This window comes from Gossypium arboreum, chromosome 4 (assembly GCF_025698485.1).
Source record: "Gossypium arboreum isolate Shixiya-1 chromosome 4, ASM2569848v2, whole genome shotgun sequence".
Classification (NCBI taxonomy): domain Eukaryota; kingdom Viridiplantae; phylum Streptophyta; class Magnoliopsida; order Malvales; family Malvaceae; genus Gossypium; species Gossypium arboreum.
In genome coordinates this window covers 121,379,272-121,394,157 of record NC_069073.1, presented here as the reverse complement: position 1 = coordinate 121,394,157, position 14,886 = coordinate 121,379,272, and the positions used below count along the sequence as shown (strand labels likewise).

Here is a 14,886-nt window from a genome sequence, read left to right as displayed (position 1 = left end):
CCAAAATTTTAATTAAAATCTATTACAAATAAATAAATAAAATGATAGATTTCAAAAATATACATTAATTTTGGTTTAATATGTAATAAGATATATGAACTTTGATTTTTCGCAATTGTATGTATGATATTTCGATTTAATTCAGTTTTTGCAAATCACTAACAATATTATCAATAGATATTATTATTTGAGTTGGTGAGTAATCAAGCCACACCTAAATACCTGCAAGCTCGAGCTCGATACTTGGCTCAAATTTGATTAAACATTCATTTTTAAGCTCGAGCTCGGCTCAAGATATAATCGAGCTACTCAAGCTCAAACTCAATTAACATCATTTATAAATATTAGTAGAACTTATGCTTCATTAAGCTCGTACATATTCAAACTCACGGTTCAACAATATACTAAGGGCAATAAACTAACCTAAATATATAAAATATTAAAAATAAAAAGCTTATTAATTGTTCAAGTTGAGTGTTACTAAAGCTTGAATTCAGCTCAATCAATAGCTTAAACTATTCAAATTTAGTTTGATAATTAACTAATTAAATTCAAATTTTTTCGAGTCAAACTCAAATAATTTGTGAGCACCAATATACGCACTTATTTTAGATTATAACTAAAATTTTAATATTCAAAAATTACCACATAAAAGCTAAAGTCCAATTTACCAGCAGAATTTGAGCCGTCTCGAAGTCCACCACTACAAGCCACCCGATGAAATCAGCCTGAGATAAGCTCGCAATAAATGCCAAGTGAACCCATCTTTTCCTCTTTGTGGGGCAATATGCTTTTCAATCCAAAAAGCAAATCATAAATCAACCACAACTTTTCAATTTTAATCCTCCAAAATTCATTTTCAATCTTTCAGTTATTCGAAATGGAATCGATTCAAGATATCGAGACGATCAATCAAGCAATCCAAAAACTCATTGAAGAAAAAAGAATCAAATATACATCATCTGATGTTAAGTTCTCTCAAGATGATGATGATGATGAACAAGTCCTCTCCAGATTACTTTCTCAGGTACCAAACAAGTTTCCTTTTACAAAAAATTTTCCTGGGAATATCATTTCTTTTTGTTAGATAGAATCAACAAAAACCAGATTTCTAAATCACCCCTTTGATGGATTTTTCTTGCCGATATCACAGTTTATCCAATTGCAAACTGTCTGGTTTGTACTCTATGAGCATAATTTGTGTTATTTGAATTTTGAATATGAATCTCTGATTTAGATAGAGTATATATATAATATGAATATATTCAAATTTTCAATGTTTTCCATGTTTTGGAAGGGTTCAGCAACCATAGTCATTTGAAGAATCTTTGAAGAGTTACATAGCTATATTTAATTTTATCTTATAATTTGAAGGGTATTTTCAGTTTTGGTCTAATTCTATACGGTGTTTGAGGATTTAATTTTTTTTATTTTAATCTATTTTATAATGTTATTAGTAAGTATTGATTGAGACATTTTCTTTTTTTAGAAGAAGTATTTGAAGTATCATCTGTTATAATTTGACTCTTAAACAATAGAGGTATTGTGCCCCTAATGTCTATATTCGATTTTAGCCAAATGGTTCTTACTAAAACTATCCAAAAGATAGGCCAGCCCTATTAAGGTTGGGCTTGGATAAAGATTTTTATGCATTGGGCTAGCTTGGCTTGACCCAAATTAAATTTTTATATAAAAAAATAATTTTAATTTTAAATTTAATTATAAAATATATAAAATATCAATTAAAAATATATATTTTTAATATTTTATTATTTTTTAATAGTGAAATAAGTTTTTTGGGTGAGCTAGTTTAGCTCAAAAATGGACTTGGGCTTAAACTTTTTTTTTGGAACCAAACCTCGACGTGACTCAATCTATAGCCACCTCTAGTTCTTACTCACTAATGCCATTTAAGGTCATGGGTTTAAACCCCACTAAAGCCAAATACTAAAAATTTTCTTGGTGGTGAGGTGCTCCCACAAACTCTATAAACCCGTTGGGGCTCTCCTTGAAATAGGGAGGCAAAATTTAGGGCTAAAATTGAACATAGACAAATTAGGTACAATACTTCTATTATTTAAGGATTAGATAAACTGTTTAACGGACAACACTACAAAAACTTTTTCTAAAAGGAAGTTGATACCCTCAATACTACTGTTGAAGTGATGACATGAATATTTTTACTACTAACACAATATCAAAGTCAAAGTTACATAAAATTTCAACCAACCTTGTTCAGCTAATAATAACTTTAGCCAAATACATAAAAGTTGCTCTTAAAACAAAATTCACTTTATCACTTTAACACAGGAAGCATAATCAATTTAGATTTATTAATAAAATATCAAATCATATCAAATGAAAGTAATTTCTAATATTATAATCATAAATTTCAAAAAAAATAATTAACTTTTTACATGTATATGAAATCAAAAGGGAAAAAATCATCACTCCAAGAATATAACATCTATATCAGTCCATACACTATTATTTATGTGTTTGACTAAGTTGATGACACCCGTTAATTGAGTCTTAACTCGATTATAAAATTACAAAAAAAATCATTCCTTTGAGAGTGTTTTTTTTTTATATATTTTTATATAAAATCTAAAAAAATGCACATGACAACATGATTTTTAATATCTCAACTTTACCGCTAATGCTTTTAGTGTCAAATTTTTAGTACTTCATCCACGTTGTGAGTGTACCGTAATTTAGTTTACTTTTGAGTAGTTAGAATCATTGAAAGGAGTTGAAAGATCAACTGTACCAAAAGAGGAAACATCCCCAAGCATTGACAAATCAGAGCCAAAGATCAAAAACGACAACCAAGAAAGAGGTGGTGGAAATGGAGGAGTAGAGGAAGAGATAGTGAAAGAGCTCAAAGCGGTGAAGAGACAGAACACAATAACTCATTGTCTGCTTTCGGCCCTCATCGTCGTCACCCTAATTTGGGAACTCTCCGAGGTTTCCTTGGTTCTCAAACTCCGAGACGGTATGAGTCACCCTTTTCGATCGTTCGGAAGTTTGCTTGCCGGAATGCTGCCAAGCCCTGGCAAGATTAATGTTGTTGGTAACGGGGACGACGACAAAGATGGCAACGATCATAACATTGTTGACCCTTTGCTTCCTTCCGTTAGAATGCCTGAGCTTCCCCATGTTGAGTTTCCGCATATGGGATCAAACGATGAAGAATAGTGAGAAATGTGAACTTATTATGGTTAGATTTTGCATTGTAATGATTATTTTTAGTTATATTTATACAAATATATTGATTGTAATTGTAATTTAAATAAAACACTTTATTCTTAAATATTGATTTTATGTGAAAACAAAATTATATTTATATTTATGAATTGAAATTTAATTTAAATAATTCATTACACATTCAATGATTTCAAAACCGAATTTAAAATGTATTCAAAAATAAAACAAAACTATTTAGCAAGCATTATAAATAATAAATAAATGAATAGACAATTTTTACAACAAAATAAATTGATTTTCTGTTAAGAAAAATTTTAAAATAATAATAAGTTGATTTTGTAGGTAAAAGTATCGTGAAAGTTTTTGTACTAGAAGTTTAATTGCATTTTATTCTTTCTCCTAAAATATATAAATTAATTCTTATACGTTGGACTGTCTTTATACATCAGCATGAGGTACGCATGGCACACCACTTGTAATTGTCTAGTTATTCCGCCAACTACTTTAATTTTTAACAGTAAAAATCGATAAAAGAAATTAACAAAATAATTAATTTATTCTTTGATATGATAGTCGAAACTAATTATTTTTAAAATAAATAAATAAATTATAACTTTATCTCTTAAAATAAAAACGTTGATGTTACTCTTACTCGATTTTGCACCAAGGTAATAATAACCACATAATACATTATTTTTCTATTTAATTATTTATATATATTGGAAATTATTCAAGCAATTAAAAAAGTTTTATTTATTGAAATGAAAAAATGAAAAGCGTCGACAGCAGGGTTCGAACCTGCGCGGGCGTAGCCCAACAAATTTCAAGTCTGTCTCCTTAACCACTCGGACATATCGACCTTGTTGTCTTAACGGCTTAAGAGAATTTTATAATCGTTGTCATCATCTTTTTTATTATTATTCCACTTTTGGGTAAACTACGGCTAAGTTCACTAATAATTTTACATTTTAGTCACTCAACTTCAAAATGTTATAAAATAGGCATTGGAATTATTCAAAAGTTTATATTTAAGTTATTGGCTATTAGTTTTTTTTTTTAAAAGTCTAACTAATGAGCTCTAAATGATGATTTGATAATAAGTTTGATGGATTAGTACCAATCGACAAGTAGAAGAATATACCTTAGATTTAAGTCGATCTGATAGTTAATGTTGAAGATCAGAGAAAAAAGGTATTTTAATTTTGGTTCAAAGATATGTGATGTTCAAAGTTGTTTTATGAAAAAAAAAAAATTAAACTAAGAAAGTGAGCTTTTTTAGCTAGTGTAGGCAATGTGAATAAAGAAAGTCATACAATAGTGATTTTAATAGACTAGTGACATAAATATGAACTTTCGAATAATTCAATAATCATTTTGTAATTTTTTGAAATTGAGTGACCAAAATATAAACTTACTAATAGTTTAGTAACATTTGATATAGTTTACTCTTTTTATAGCTAAATAAGTAGCATTTTTTTTTTCATTCATGAATACTTTTTTAGTAGTAATTGAAAGACAAAACCCAAAGATAAAATCGAGTACAACTACCCTTAGCACAATATCGACCATCGTTGAAGGGTTTGTCAACTCTTAGCAGATGATACTTCGAAAATTTCTCTCGAAGTTAGCTCGATCTCCCCTCTTTCCCTCACCGCAATAGATCAAATTTCAACTTAAATTCAAACTTGAAACTTTTTACAACTTGCCCAATTACACCTTAAAATAATTAGAACAAAAAAAATAAAGAGAAAAATATGTTTCCAGTTCTTTTCAATTTCAAAATTGAGCAAATTTATCCCTCACAAAAAAGTTAAGAGTAATTTAATCTCTATCAATTTCGAATGTGAGCAACTAAAAACAATTAACTTCGTAGTTAACTTTTTTGTCAATTGTACATAATTTTAATTGGTATAATAATAAATTTAGCCTTCGATGTTTACATATTTTGTCATTTTAGCTTTAATTCTAAAAAGTTCGATAAATTTAACCTCAATATTTACACAAATATTGCGTAATAAATTTATTAAATTAGGACTAAATCGATAAAACGTATAAATTTTAAAAACTAAATTTGTCATTATACTGATCAAAATCATGTCGTTAATAATTGATGGAAAACATTCTAACTCGTGACTAATAATTATACTTTAAAATTGATAATAATTAAATTATTTTTATTTTTATTTTTATTTTGTTGAGATTTAACAATTTAGGTACCGAAAATATCCATTAACCTCGAAAAAGAGAATTTATTATTTATTATTTATCCTCAAAAAAGTTTATTTTCCCATTTTCCCCCTCACTTCCGTTCACTTTCCCTCATTTTCTGATTTCAGTCTCTAATAAAAAGACTGAGTCAGAACTCAGCTCTGCCTTTTCATTTCCTTTCCCTTTCAAGCTCTTAACTTTCCACTCATTTCCCATTTCCTTCTGATTGGTAAGTCACTGAGTTCACCTTTTTAACTTCCTTTATTTTATTTTTCATATAATATATATAATATTAAACGCCATAAAGAAAAAATAGAGTAATAATAATGGAGGTTCTGCAAATTTCTGAAAATGGTTAAACATCTCTTTGTATTAGCAGCTCATATTAAAGCCCATCTCCTTCAACACCTCCTTTCTTCTATTAATTAGTTCTTTTTGTAATTCTTCAATAGATTCCTTTTTTTTTTCTTTCTTGTTTTCTCGGGAAACTAAAAGAAAATAGTTCACTTCCTTTTTATTTTCTAAGGTAGAATTTATTCAAATCTTTAAAAAGAATAAAAATATGATATGATTGATAGCTAGTAAATAGCAAGGGCCATATAATATATATTTCATATTTATGAATAAAATTAATAATTGCAATGATTCTTTTATGAAATTTGTGGTAGTTGTTGATTGATTCCTAGTTGTAAATTAGGGTTTACCATAATTTTTATTCTTTGTGGGTCTCAAATTGGGACCAATTTTTTTTGTTTGATTGCTCTAGATAATTGAATGTGTATTATTGAAATGTTCCCTTTTTATGGTTTTTCCTTTACTTTAAGTACTGTGTCTTGCTATTATTTGATTCCTAGAATTATTGGTCGTTAGGGTTTTGTTACTCAGACTCGGGTATAAGACTCGAATACCGGTATATTCAAGGATTTTTGGGAGTCCGAATATGTTTTGGACATGGGTTTTTCGAGTTAAACAAAGGGTCTCAGCAACTTTGGATAAGGATTAAATTCATTAGGATTTTGGTGGTGGAATTTATTTGAAAGTTTTGTTGGTTTAGAGAACATTTATATAAAATTTACTTGGGATTTAATTGATACTCTTTATGCAGGCTTTTGATAGTATGAGCTCAAACGGATAGATCACTTGGAACTTCAGCTCTTTCGTATTAGTCATAATGAAAGGAAGGAGGAAAGCCAGTATAGCTAATCTTGTCCCAAATTTGCAAGGTTGAATCTATGATCTATTTTGATGTTGTTGTTGCTTAAGTTGTTTGTTTTAGATGGATGGAGATCGATATTTGCTTAAAGCTTGTTTGGTTTGAGAAGTGATTGCTTGTTTAGTCGAACCTAATTGGTACTAGTATAGTGGATCGGGGTGGTATCTGTTAACCTTTTTAGCGTATAGTTCGGGAACGAGCGGAGAATCTATTGTTTCATTGAAGTGGATTAACAATTTTTCTAGTTTGTCCCGTCTAGGTCCGAGAAAGATGGTTGAACTCCAATTCTGTGAGATTTAGAGGTCAGTTTATTTTCTTGATATGCCAGGATTCGGTTTAGTTATCTGTTCTTTCATGTGTTATGCTTTATGTTGTGTTATGTGATTGAAACTTTTTTTCCGAGCAAGCCTTGTTATATTTTCAGGATCTGGGGACAAAATTTTCCAGTTTATACAATGATGATTGTGTGAAGTGTTCTATGAGTTTTATCTCTCTGATGGAGTGGAACGAACAGACCCCGTTGCAATGGGACTGGGAAAACCTAATGTTAAACGCAACAGCAACTGAAATCCCGAGAAGGCTAAGACCCGTAGAGTGGGATATTGATGAAGGGGAAGGAGGATTGGACTCTGTGTCTGTCAATTCTTCCAGTGTTGCTGGTTGTAGTGGTGGTTCTGGCTCGGATTTAGGCCTTGTGTCTTTGTCTAAAAATTTGAAATCGGCATCCATTGATTCTTTATCTATGGGGGAGGCAAAATTGACCAAATTTACTTTGGAGGCTTCTGAAGCTATCCCAGATGATATAAGCAATAAGAAAGAAGTTTCTGGGATTGAGACAACCAGTACTTCCTTGACACTCGTGGCTTCTGTTGGCTCTGGTGAGCCATTACTCAGTTTAAAGCTTGGCAAACAAACATACTTTGAAGATGTTAGTACGGGAACCAATGCTACGGATTCATCTTATTCTGCCACTCTGGGAACATCATCTCCTTTATCTGCAAAGAGATCCAAACTGAATTGTCGAAGCACACATGTTGTACGTTGCCAAGTCAAAGGCTGTAACCTTGACCTTTCTTCTGCTCGAGATTACCATCGGAAACACAAAGTTTGTGAAAATCATTCAAAGAGTCCGAAGGTCATTGTTAGCGGTCTGGAACGCCGGTTCTGCCAGCAATGTAGCAGGTGAAAATTTTATTTATTTGGTTTGGGTCTATTTCGTAATGAGTGTTGAAATCATAATCATGTTGTATTGTTGTTGCTGATGTTAAAGGTTCCATGCGCTGTCGGAATTTGATGAAAACAAACGAAGCTGTCGTCGGCGACTTTCCGACCACAATGCGAGACGCCGCAAACCGCAAACTGAAGCTACCCACTTCAATGCTGCAAGGATTCCATCATTGTCATCATCGTCATATGGTACCATTTTAAACTTGACTTTATTGTTTTTTGTTGTATGATACTGTTACGTGAATAGATCACATGACACTGTTCGGTTTCTTTCTTTTAGCTCTCAAATTATCTGCTTGAGTTACTCGTTAACTAAATCGTCATCATCATCTTGTGGTTGTGTAAATATGATAGATATTCATCTTGTGGTCGTGTAAATATGATAAGTTATGCCTTTTGCAGATGGGAAGCAACGTACGAGTTTTGTCTGGAATGAAGTCCCAATTCTTCATAATGCTAGACCCAACAAGAAATTTGCATTGGAAGGCACGTTCTACTCCAAGTCCTCTCAAATGACAAGTTATACGCCTACGAAACTTGGAAACATCAATGAACAGGTGCAACTAAATCCCATCACGATGCGATGTCATGATTTCAACAAATTCCTACCCTCTAAGGGTAAGCAAAACACGGCTGAGGTTCTTGATGGAGGTATGTTTTCACTTTTCTACTAGGAAACAAGGTATATGATATGCATTTGCTTGAATGTCTATAAATGTTGCCATCTTTTACTGCTACTTTTAACACGAAAAGGGCTTTTATTCTTGAACACCGATGCTGTTGAGACCGTTGAGGTGAAGTCTCAATGTGCTACCCCGTTATGTACTAGATTTCATTCTTGGATAAGTATTTTCGGGCCAATAAACTTTTTGGAATATGATAAATGAGTGATGGAACTGATGTTACGAGCTTACAGGTTTTTTGTCAAATTTTGCAGGTGTAGAACAATCTATGGTTGCTTCAAACACCGGCAGAGCTCAAGAACTTCAACGTGCTCTCTCTCTTCTGTCAAATGATTCCCAGATTTCAAGTGAACCGAAACACGGTTCACTTACCTACCCCATTATGCATGTCAACCTTACCAGTACATCTCAGCCAGCAATGAATGCAATCCCACAAGGTTTTCAACATGCCTTGCCAGAAAACTGGCAGATCGAACAAGAAGAAGAAACAACCACCAAGTCCCGCATGCATACTAGCGACGTCGACGACCGTTTTCGGGAGTTCCTATTGCTTAAGGCTCCATATGATGGTGGCTTTTACTCCTGAATTGACCACACAACCATTCAATCAACTTTCTTAGTTAATATCGATGCCCATGTTAGCCGCATTTGCCGCCATTGTAGGGAGCTATTTCAGATATGAAAGAAGTATCAGGCTATTCGATGAGTTCGGTTTTTATTAGTATGATTTCTCTATATGTTTAGAGTTCATGTCTGACTATGACTATGGGTTATATGGGCTAAATAGACCTAAAAGACTAGCATATGAGACCTTTCTCTTGGCCCCTATGTTTTAATTTAAGATTCATAACTAACCTTAAGTAACTATTATAAATTTAATTTCATATTTGACATATAATAGATATAATACTAGTCATTATCCATGACAACGCATATCAAGATAAATAATAAGGATTAAAATTTATTTTAAGAGTATAGTAATAAAGTACATTATATTTTTTCTAAGATAACTCAAATTTGAATCTTAGATATGATGTTATCAAGAGAAAGGGCCACAAATCTGTAAAACATACATGAATCGGACAATGTCTCTTAATACCATGTATCGATCTATGGGTATATGCAAAAATTCAGTTAACTGAATTAGTTTAACCAAAATAGATCAAACCCGAATCTGCAAAAATTCAGTCAACTGATTAAACTTGAAGTGAACTGAATTAATTTAACCAAAATAGATCAAACCTGAATCTGACTCGGCCTCGAACATCAATTTAACCAAAAAGTACATACCAACTATAGCCCCTATGCTGCTCAGTGTTCTTTGCAAGTCATCACTAATGCTTCAGCTCTGAGAAGTTTCGGATTAAAAAACATTCATTAGAAATTTTGAACAAGCAGGCTAATATATTGAACAAAAAAGACATAAAAATGATAAGAAATGGTAATTTCTTCAAAAAAAAAAAGGAAGTGAATAGAGAACAGATTAAAATGAAATATGGATATGATCTTGTTCTTTCATCGGATCAATCAGTTTTCACCGGTCGCCCTGTAGCTTGGCCCGGTTCCTTTGGCATTTTCTTCGATCAGGCATCTTTGATGTCTTTCATTTGGTAGTAATGTGGGGCTATTTCGACCAGCCATTCCGGTTTCAGCTCAGTTACATTTCGACCAGCTATTGAACAAAAAAGACATAAAAATCATAAGAAATGGTAATTTCTTCAAAAAAAAAGGAAGTGAATAGAGAACAGATTAAAATGAAATATGGATATGATCTTGTTCTTTCATCGGATCAATCAGTTTTCACCGGTCGCCCTGTAGCTTGGCCCGGTTCCTTCGGCATTTTCTTCGATCAGGCATCTTTGATGTCTTTCATTTGGTAGTAATGTGGGGCTATTTCGACCAGCCATTCCGGTTTCAGCTCAGTTACATTTCTCATGTATTCCTTGGTGGTAAGAACTACTTCATGGTATACAACCCATCTCGGGAAGTTGTCTGCTAAGCCCGAGCTTGGATGTATATGGACGATCCACGGATGCTTCACAGTTCGGTAAGAACCGTAGTTCTGCAACCTGGCCGAATGAGAGAAAAATCCAGATGTAATGGCCTTGTTTATAGCCTGTAAATCATTAGGACAACCTGTTAGTTCGATTTCGACTCTCTCCAAAAGACGCTCTAGTTGATCCCGGATGTCTCTCGCACGCCTCATGCTCCTAACCTGAACATAATTTTCGTAACACCATTGTGTCGAGTAGTTCGTTTCCCTCCAGGAATTGTAAACATTCATTAAAGCAATATGGTCACCGACGTTACCGGTATGAAAACTCATCCTCGCGTGATCAGCATGAACTTGTTCGCCTTTTGGACGGTAAAAGATCGAATTCCCAACAGAAAGCATAGCAGCAATGGAAATAACTTCATCCGAACATTTATACTTATCGGAAGCAACTATCATTTTCGATAGCATTGGATCGAGAGGGAACCCTGCCATTTGACGACCAACTTTAGTCACCTCTCCAAGTTTGTTCAATGCACCTAATGCAAACAAAAGTTCCAATGCTTTCACTAGAGCCTCATTCGATGGTGGATCCATAAAATCGAAGTTCAGCAAATTCTGAATTCCGAGAATCTTCAAAGAAAGAACAACACTAGTAAGGTTGGTCCGTTGTATCTCAGGTGGCGTATTATCATCGAATTTAGTTTTATAACTATCAGCAGTGTACAATCGAAAACACTTACCAGGACCTGTTCGTCCAGACCGACCAGCACGTTGATTAGCGGATGCTTTAGAGATTGATGTTACCTGCAAAGACTCCATCCCGGTCCTCGGATTATAAGATTCTATCTTGCAAAAGCCTGGATCAATAACATAATTAATACCATCAATAGTTAATGATGCTTCTGCAATATTTGTTGCCAAGACTACCTTCCGTGAACCGATAGGAATCGGTTGAAATATTTTCGCTTGAAGCTCGGTCGGAAGGTTTGAGAATATTTTGCAGATAACAAGTTTCGGAATTTCCAACCCAAATCCACTTATCTTATGCTTCAAAATTTCTTCTGCAGACTCGATTTCTTCTTGACCCGTAAGAAACACCAACATATCTCCGGGTGGTTGTGTCACATGGATTTGAAGTACTGTAACAATTGCAGCATCCAAGTAATCCGCTACTGGTGCTTTTGTATATTGTATCTCAACAGGATACCGTCTCCCGGGAATTCGATAAATCGGAGCACAATCGAAAAAATCACTGAACTTGCTTGCGTCAGGTGTAGCACTTGAAATAAGTATTTTGATATCTTTTCTAAATCGTGCTATATCCTTCAACAATCCGAAAAGAACATCGGTAGAGACAGTTCTTTCATGAGCCTCATCCACCATTATCACACTATAGCTCGCGAGATCAGGTTCGCCAAGCAATTCTCGCAACAGCTTACCATCTGTCATATATTTCAAAACAGTCTTTTCAGAAGTATAATCTTCGAAACGGATAGAATAACCAACTTCATGACCGAGTTTGACATCCATTTCTTGAGAAACACGAGCAGCAACACTCATAGCAGCAACTCTTCGAGGCTGTGTACAAGCAACCTTCCCACGTTTCGTATAACCAGCTTCATGGAGATATTGTGGTATCTGTGTAGTCTTCCCTGAACCAGTTTCACCTACGATAACAAGAACCTGATGTTCTTCAATAGCTTTAAGCAGACTATCTCGATGTGCATAAATTGGCAACGTTCTCCGGTCTTCATGTAGCGTCTCCAATTCGGATTTTGCCTTGGAAATCTGGGGTGACTCGATTGACATCTCATCATCAACCTTCAACATGGATTCCTTGATAAACTCAATCTGGTCCTCAAACACAGCTTTTCCCGAACCGGTACCAGTGCCACCTTCATTTTCGTAAGTCTTTTGCTTCCTTGGCGATACTTTCCAAGGAACTTTGGAGAAGATTTCTTCAGCAAACAAATGAAGATCATCGGAAAATGCCAAGCCGTATTCTTCAAGCTTCCCTACTACATCAGCAGCCGATGTCGCTTGCTTAGCTAGTCCAATGGCAAACTCAACGAACTCGGGACTGGAAAACCCCAGCAACGCCAGTAACCTATCAGAGACCCAAGCCTTCAAAGCATCATTACATTCCCATTTTCCGGATTTTGAATCACCAGACATAGCTCCTTAACGATCAAGTTTGCAAAGCAGTAAACAAGCAACAGGATCGAAAGGAACCGATGAATCAAATATAGCAATGCAGAGGCAGAGAGCAAATAACTCGAAAACCGAATGATTCCAATAGAAACAATCTTCGAATTCGAGTTTAGGGTTTGAAGAATTGCCTTATCTCTACTGGAATGGAGATAAACTGTTTATATATATATATATTTAAAAAATGGGTAAACTTGGGAAGCAAGTTCAAATATGATCGTATTTTATTTTGTTGGACTGAGTCAACCTTGTAGCATATCTTGCAGCCCTTAGACGAGTCTCCCCTCATTCATGCCTTCCTTCTTTCCTGGAACCTCCTTTGATTCTGATTGATGGGACTTCTGTCAGAAATCCCTTGACCTAACCTCTCCTTGACTTGCCGCTGCCAAGTCTTCCCCAACCTCTCCGGATGTTCTTGGAGAGCTAGTCTGTCATCCACCACCCAACTGTGATGGTCCCCGTCGGCTAGTTCTTTCACAAGTGACCCCATCTTCCATCTGCTTCTTCCTCCTAATGGTTTGGTCTCCGGACAGGTTTTTCATACATATATACAACGCGTTAAATGTGCCGTATTTAAAAACTTTATATATTTTTATACGAATAAACCATTTTAAATATTGTCTACATTTTATATTTTTCATATTTTTACCTATTTTTAATTATGTTTTTCTTTTAAAAAAACTTATTTTTTTATTTGCCACGTTTTATTTTTAAAAACATTTTCCATTATATGTTAACTTGACCAACAATTTTAAAAAATTTAATAATTATAGTTAATATTTAGTTATGTTTAATAAACTTATTAATATTTATCTATAAGTCTTTCACTAAATTTTATTTCATTAACTAATAAGTCTTAAAATGTAAGAATTATAACTAATATTTAATTATGTCGAATAAATCTATTAGTGTTTATTTTCGAGCCTTTCACTATTTTTTATTTCATTAATGATGAGATTTGTTTACTAACTATGCTTAAGCAAAAAAAATAATGTTTATATGCGTGTTTAGAATGATTAGGTAATAAATTTATATATTATAAATTTTAAAAAATTTATATTACAAAAATCATTTTATATTTTATGAAGTTATAACAAAAAATTTATATTATTTAAATTCTAAAAATATTCTAAAATTATGGTAAAAAATATTATTTACATGTTATAAAAATGTTATATTATAAACATAAGTTATTTATATCTCAATGCTATATATTATAAAAATAATATTCTTATTTATAAAAAATATAATCTATTTTGTTTATAATAACTTAGACATAAAAATAATTTTATTAAATTATGACAAAATTTATATTTTTATAAAAAATGATCTGAAATTCTTAAACAATTTATAAAACCATTTTTACATTTTTATAAATATTATATATCATAAATCTTATAATATTTTTACTTAATTTGCTAATTATAAAAGAAACATCACCTAGAATAAGTCCTTTTTCAAATCAAATCTATGTAATTTTTTTATAACAGGCTGTTTGAATTGTAAACCCCAATATCATTAAATTGATACTAATCATGCAAATCAAAAAAAAAATTACACCATATTATGAAATATGATACCGAGATAATGACGCTAAACACAAGCATCATAAACTTATAATTTTTTTATACGAGACATCCAATGCTTCAAAATGTGATTAAAAAAGCATTTGTTGTTTTATTAAGATAATTCTCATGTTATTATCGTTGCTATAATTTACATGATCCCTACCTTAAAAATACCTAAAAGAAGAGATTTTAAGATAATTATGCAAATTCAAATCTAAATAATAATAAAAATCATATATTAAATATTAAAAAGAATTGACCCAACAAATATACTCTAGAATAATTAAATACGACTTATAATATTTATTTTCTTGTTATTTTATTAGCAATGCAATTATCAATTATTTTTAGACTAAATACATATGATGATTTAATTTTAATTTTTATTACTTGTTTACAAATTACTTTTATTGTACTAATAATTTTTATAATAATTAATATTTTTAAAAATACAAATTATACAACTGTATAATTACGATTTGTACTATTAAACATGACAAAAATTACAATAAACTCACACATTGCCAATCAAAACATCTAGATAATTACATTTCTTTATAATTACAAGAAAACTTA

The 14,886-nt window shown here is 32.4% G+C and overlaps 4 protein-coding genes and 1 non-coding gene across 13 annotated transcripts; 2 read left to right on the top strand and 3 right to left on the bottom strand.

Moving 5' to 3' along the window:
• The first annotated feature begins 673 nt into the window (after nt 1-673).
• LOC108459436 (uncharacterized) lies at nt 674-3,313 on the top strand. Its single transcript, XM_017758803.2, has 2 exons — nt 674-1,027; nt 2,734-3,313. The coding sequence occupies exons 1-2, from the start codon at nt 881-883 to the stop codon at nt 3,196-3,198; spliced, it is 612 nt and encodes a 203-aa protein (XP_017614292.1). The 5' UTR covers nt 674-880; the 3' UTR covers nt 3,199-3,313.
• A 671-nt stretch (nt 3,314-3,984) lies between these two features.
• TRNAS-UGA (transfer RNA serine (anticodon UGA)) lies at nt 3,985-4,066 on the bottom strand. Its single transcript has one exon. It is a non-coding gene; the product is annotated as a tRNA-Ser (tRNA).
• A 1,419-nt stretch (nt 4,067-5,485) lies between these two features.
• On the top strand, nt 5,486-9,244 carry LOC108460571 (squamosa promoter-binding-like protein 2). Of its 7 annotated transcripts, XM_053026651.1 has the most exons (7): nt 6,075-6,434; nt 6,521-6,638; nt 6,888-6,930; nt 7,053-7,810; nt 7,899-8,044; nt 8,258-8,506; nt 8,793-9,244. In XM_053026651.1, the coding sequence occupies exons 4-7, from the start codon at nt 7,107-7,109 to the stop codon at nt 9,122-9,124; spliced, it is 1,431 nt and encodes a 476-aa protein (XP_052882611.1). In that variant the 5' UTR covers nt 6,075-6,434; nt 6,521-6,638; nt 6,888-6,930; nt 7,053-7,106; the 3' UTR covers nt 9,125-9,244. The 7 variants fall into 7 exon arrangements, with proteins under 7 accessions (XP_052882609.1, XP_017615595.1, XP_052882607.1 ...); XM_053026649.1 differs by lacking the exon at nt 6,075-6,434 and adding an exon at nt 5,486-5,644 and having other exon boundaries at nt 6,888-7,810; XM_017760106.2 differs by lacking the exon at nt 6,075-6,434 and adding an exon at nt 5,486-5,644 and having other exon boundaries at nt 6,521-6,930.
• On the bottom strand, nt 9,169-11,102 carry LOC108460572 (pre-mRNA-splicing factor ATP-dependent RNA helicase DEAH1-like). Its single transcript, XM_053026654.1, has 2 exons — nt 10,754-11,102; nt 9,169-10,654 (listed from the first exon to the last, which is right to left on the bottom strand). Exons 1-2 carry the CDS (start codon nt 11,024-11,026, stop codon nt 10,388-10,390), a joined length of 540 nt encoding a protein of 179 aa, XP_052882614.1. The 5' UTR covers nt 11,027-11,102; the 3' UTR covers nt 9,169-10,387.
• On the bottom strand, nt 9,169-13,340 carry LOC108460569 (pre-mRNA-splicing factor ATP-dependent RNA helicase DEAH1-like). 3 transcript variants are annotated; one of them, XR_001867574.2, is made up of 3 exons: nt 11,275-13,340; nt 10,849-11,164; nt 9,169-10,753 (listed from the first exon to the last, which is right to left on the bottom strand). XR_001867574.2 is itself a non-coding variant. In XM_017760101.2 (2 exons), the coding sequence occupies exons 1-2, from the start codon at nt 12,707-12,709 to the stop codon at nt 11,109-11,111; spliced, it is 1,491 nt and encodes a 496-aa protein (XP_017615590.1). In that variant the 5' UTR covers nt 12,710-13,340; the 3' UTR covers nt 9,169-11,108. The 3 variants fall into 3 exon arrangements, 1 of the variants encoding a protein (XP_017615590.1); XR_008281369.1 differs by having other exon boundaries at nt 9,169-11,164; nt 11,275-11,391; nt 11,462-13,339; XM_017760101.2 differs by having other exon boundaries at nt 9,169-11,164.
• Between the last annotated feature and the right edge of the window lie 1,546 nt (nt 13,341-14,886).

Excerpts from the sequence above, each read along its gene's own strand:
- LOC108459436 (XM_017758803.2), top strand. The coding sequence starts at position 881 with ATGGAATCGATTCAAGATATCGAGACGATCAATCAAGCAATCCAAAAA. Across the intron at positions 1,028-2,733 it reads TCTCCAGATTACTTTCTCAG|TTAGAATCATTGAAAGGAGT; the intron begins GTACCAAACAAG and ends ACTTTTGAGTAG.
- LOC108460571 (XM_053026649.1), top strand. The coding sequence starts at position 7,107 with ATGAGTTTTATCTCTCTGATGGAGTGGAACGAACAGACCCCGTTGCAA. Across the intron at positions 7,811-7,898 it reads TTCTGCCAGCAATGTAGCAG|GTTCCATGCGCTGTCGGAAT; the intron begins GTGAAAATTTTA and ends CTGATGTTAAAG. Across the intron at positions 8,507-8,792 it reads GGCTGAGGTTCTTGATGGAG|GTGTAGAACAATCTATGGTT; the intron begins GTATGTTTTCAC and ends CAAATTTTGCAG.
- LOC108460572 (XM_053026654.1), bottom strand. The coding sequence starts at position 11,026 with ATGGCAGGGTTCCCTCTCGATCCAATGCTATCGAAAATGATAGTTGCT. Across the intron at positions 10,655-10,753 it reads GTTACGAAAATTATGTTCAG|GCTATAAACAAGGCCATTAC; the intron begins GTTAGGAGCATG and ends AATGATTTACAG.
- LOC108460569 (XM_017760101.2), bottom strand. The coding sequence starts at position 12,709 with ATGTCTGGTGATTCAAAATCCGGAAAATGGGAATGTAATGATGCTTTG. Across the intron at positions 11,165-11,274 it reads GTCTGGACGAACAGGTCCTG|ATTCTCGGAATTCAGAATTT; the intron begins GTAAGTGTTTTC and ends CTTTCTTTGAAG.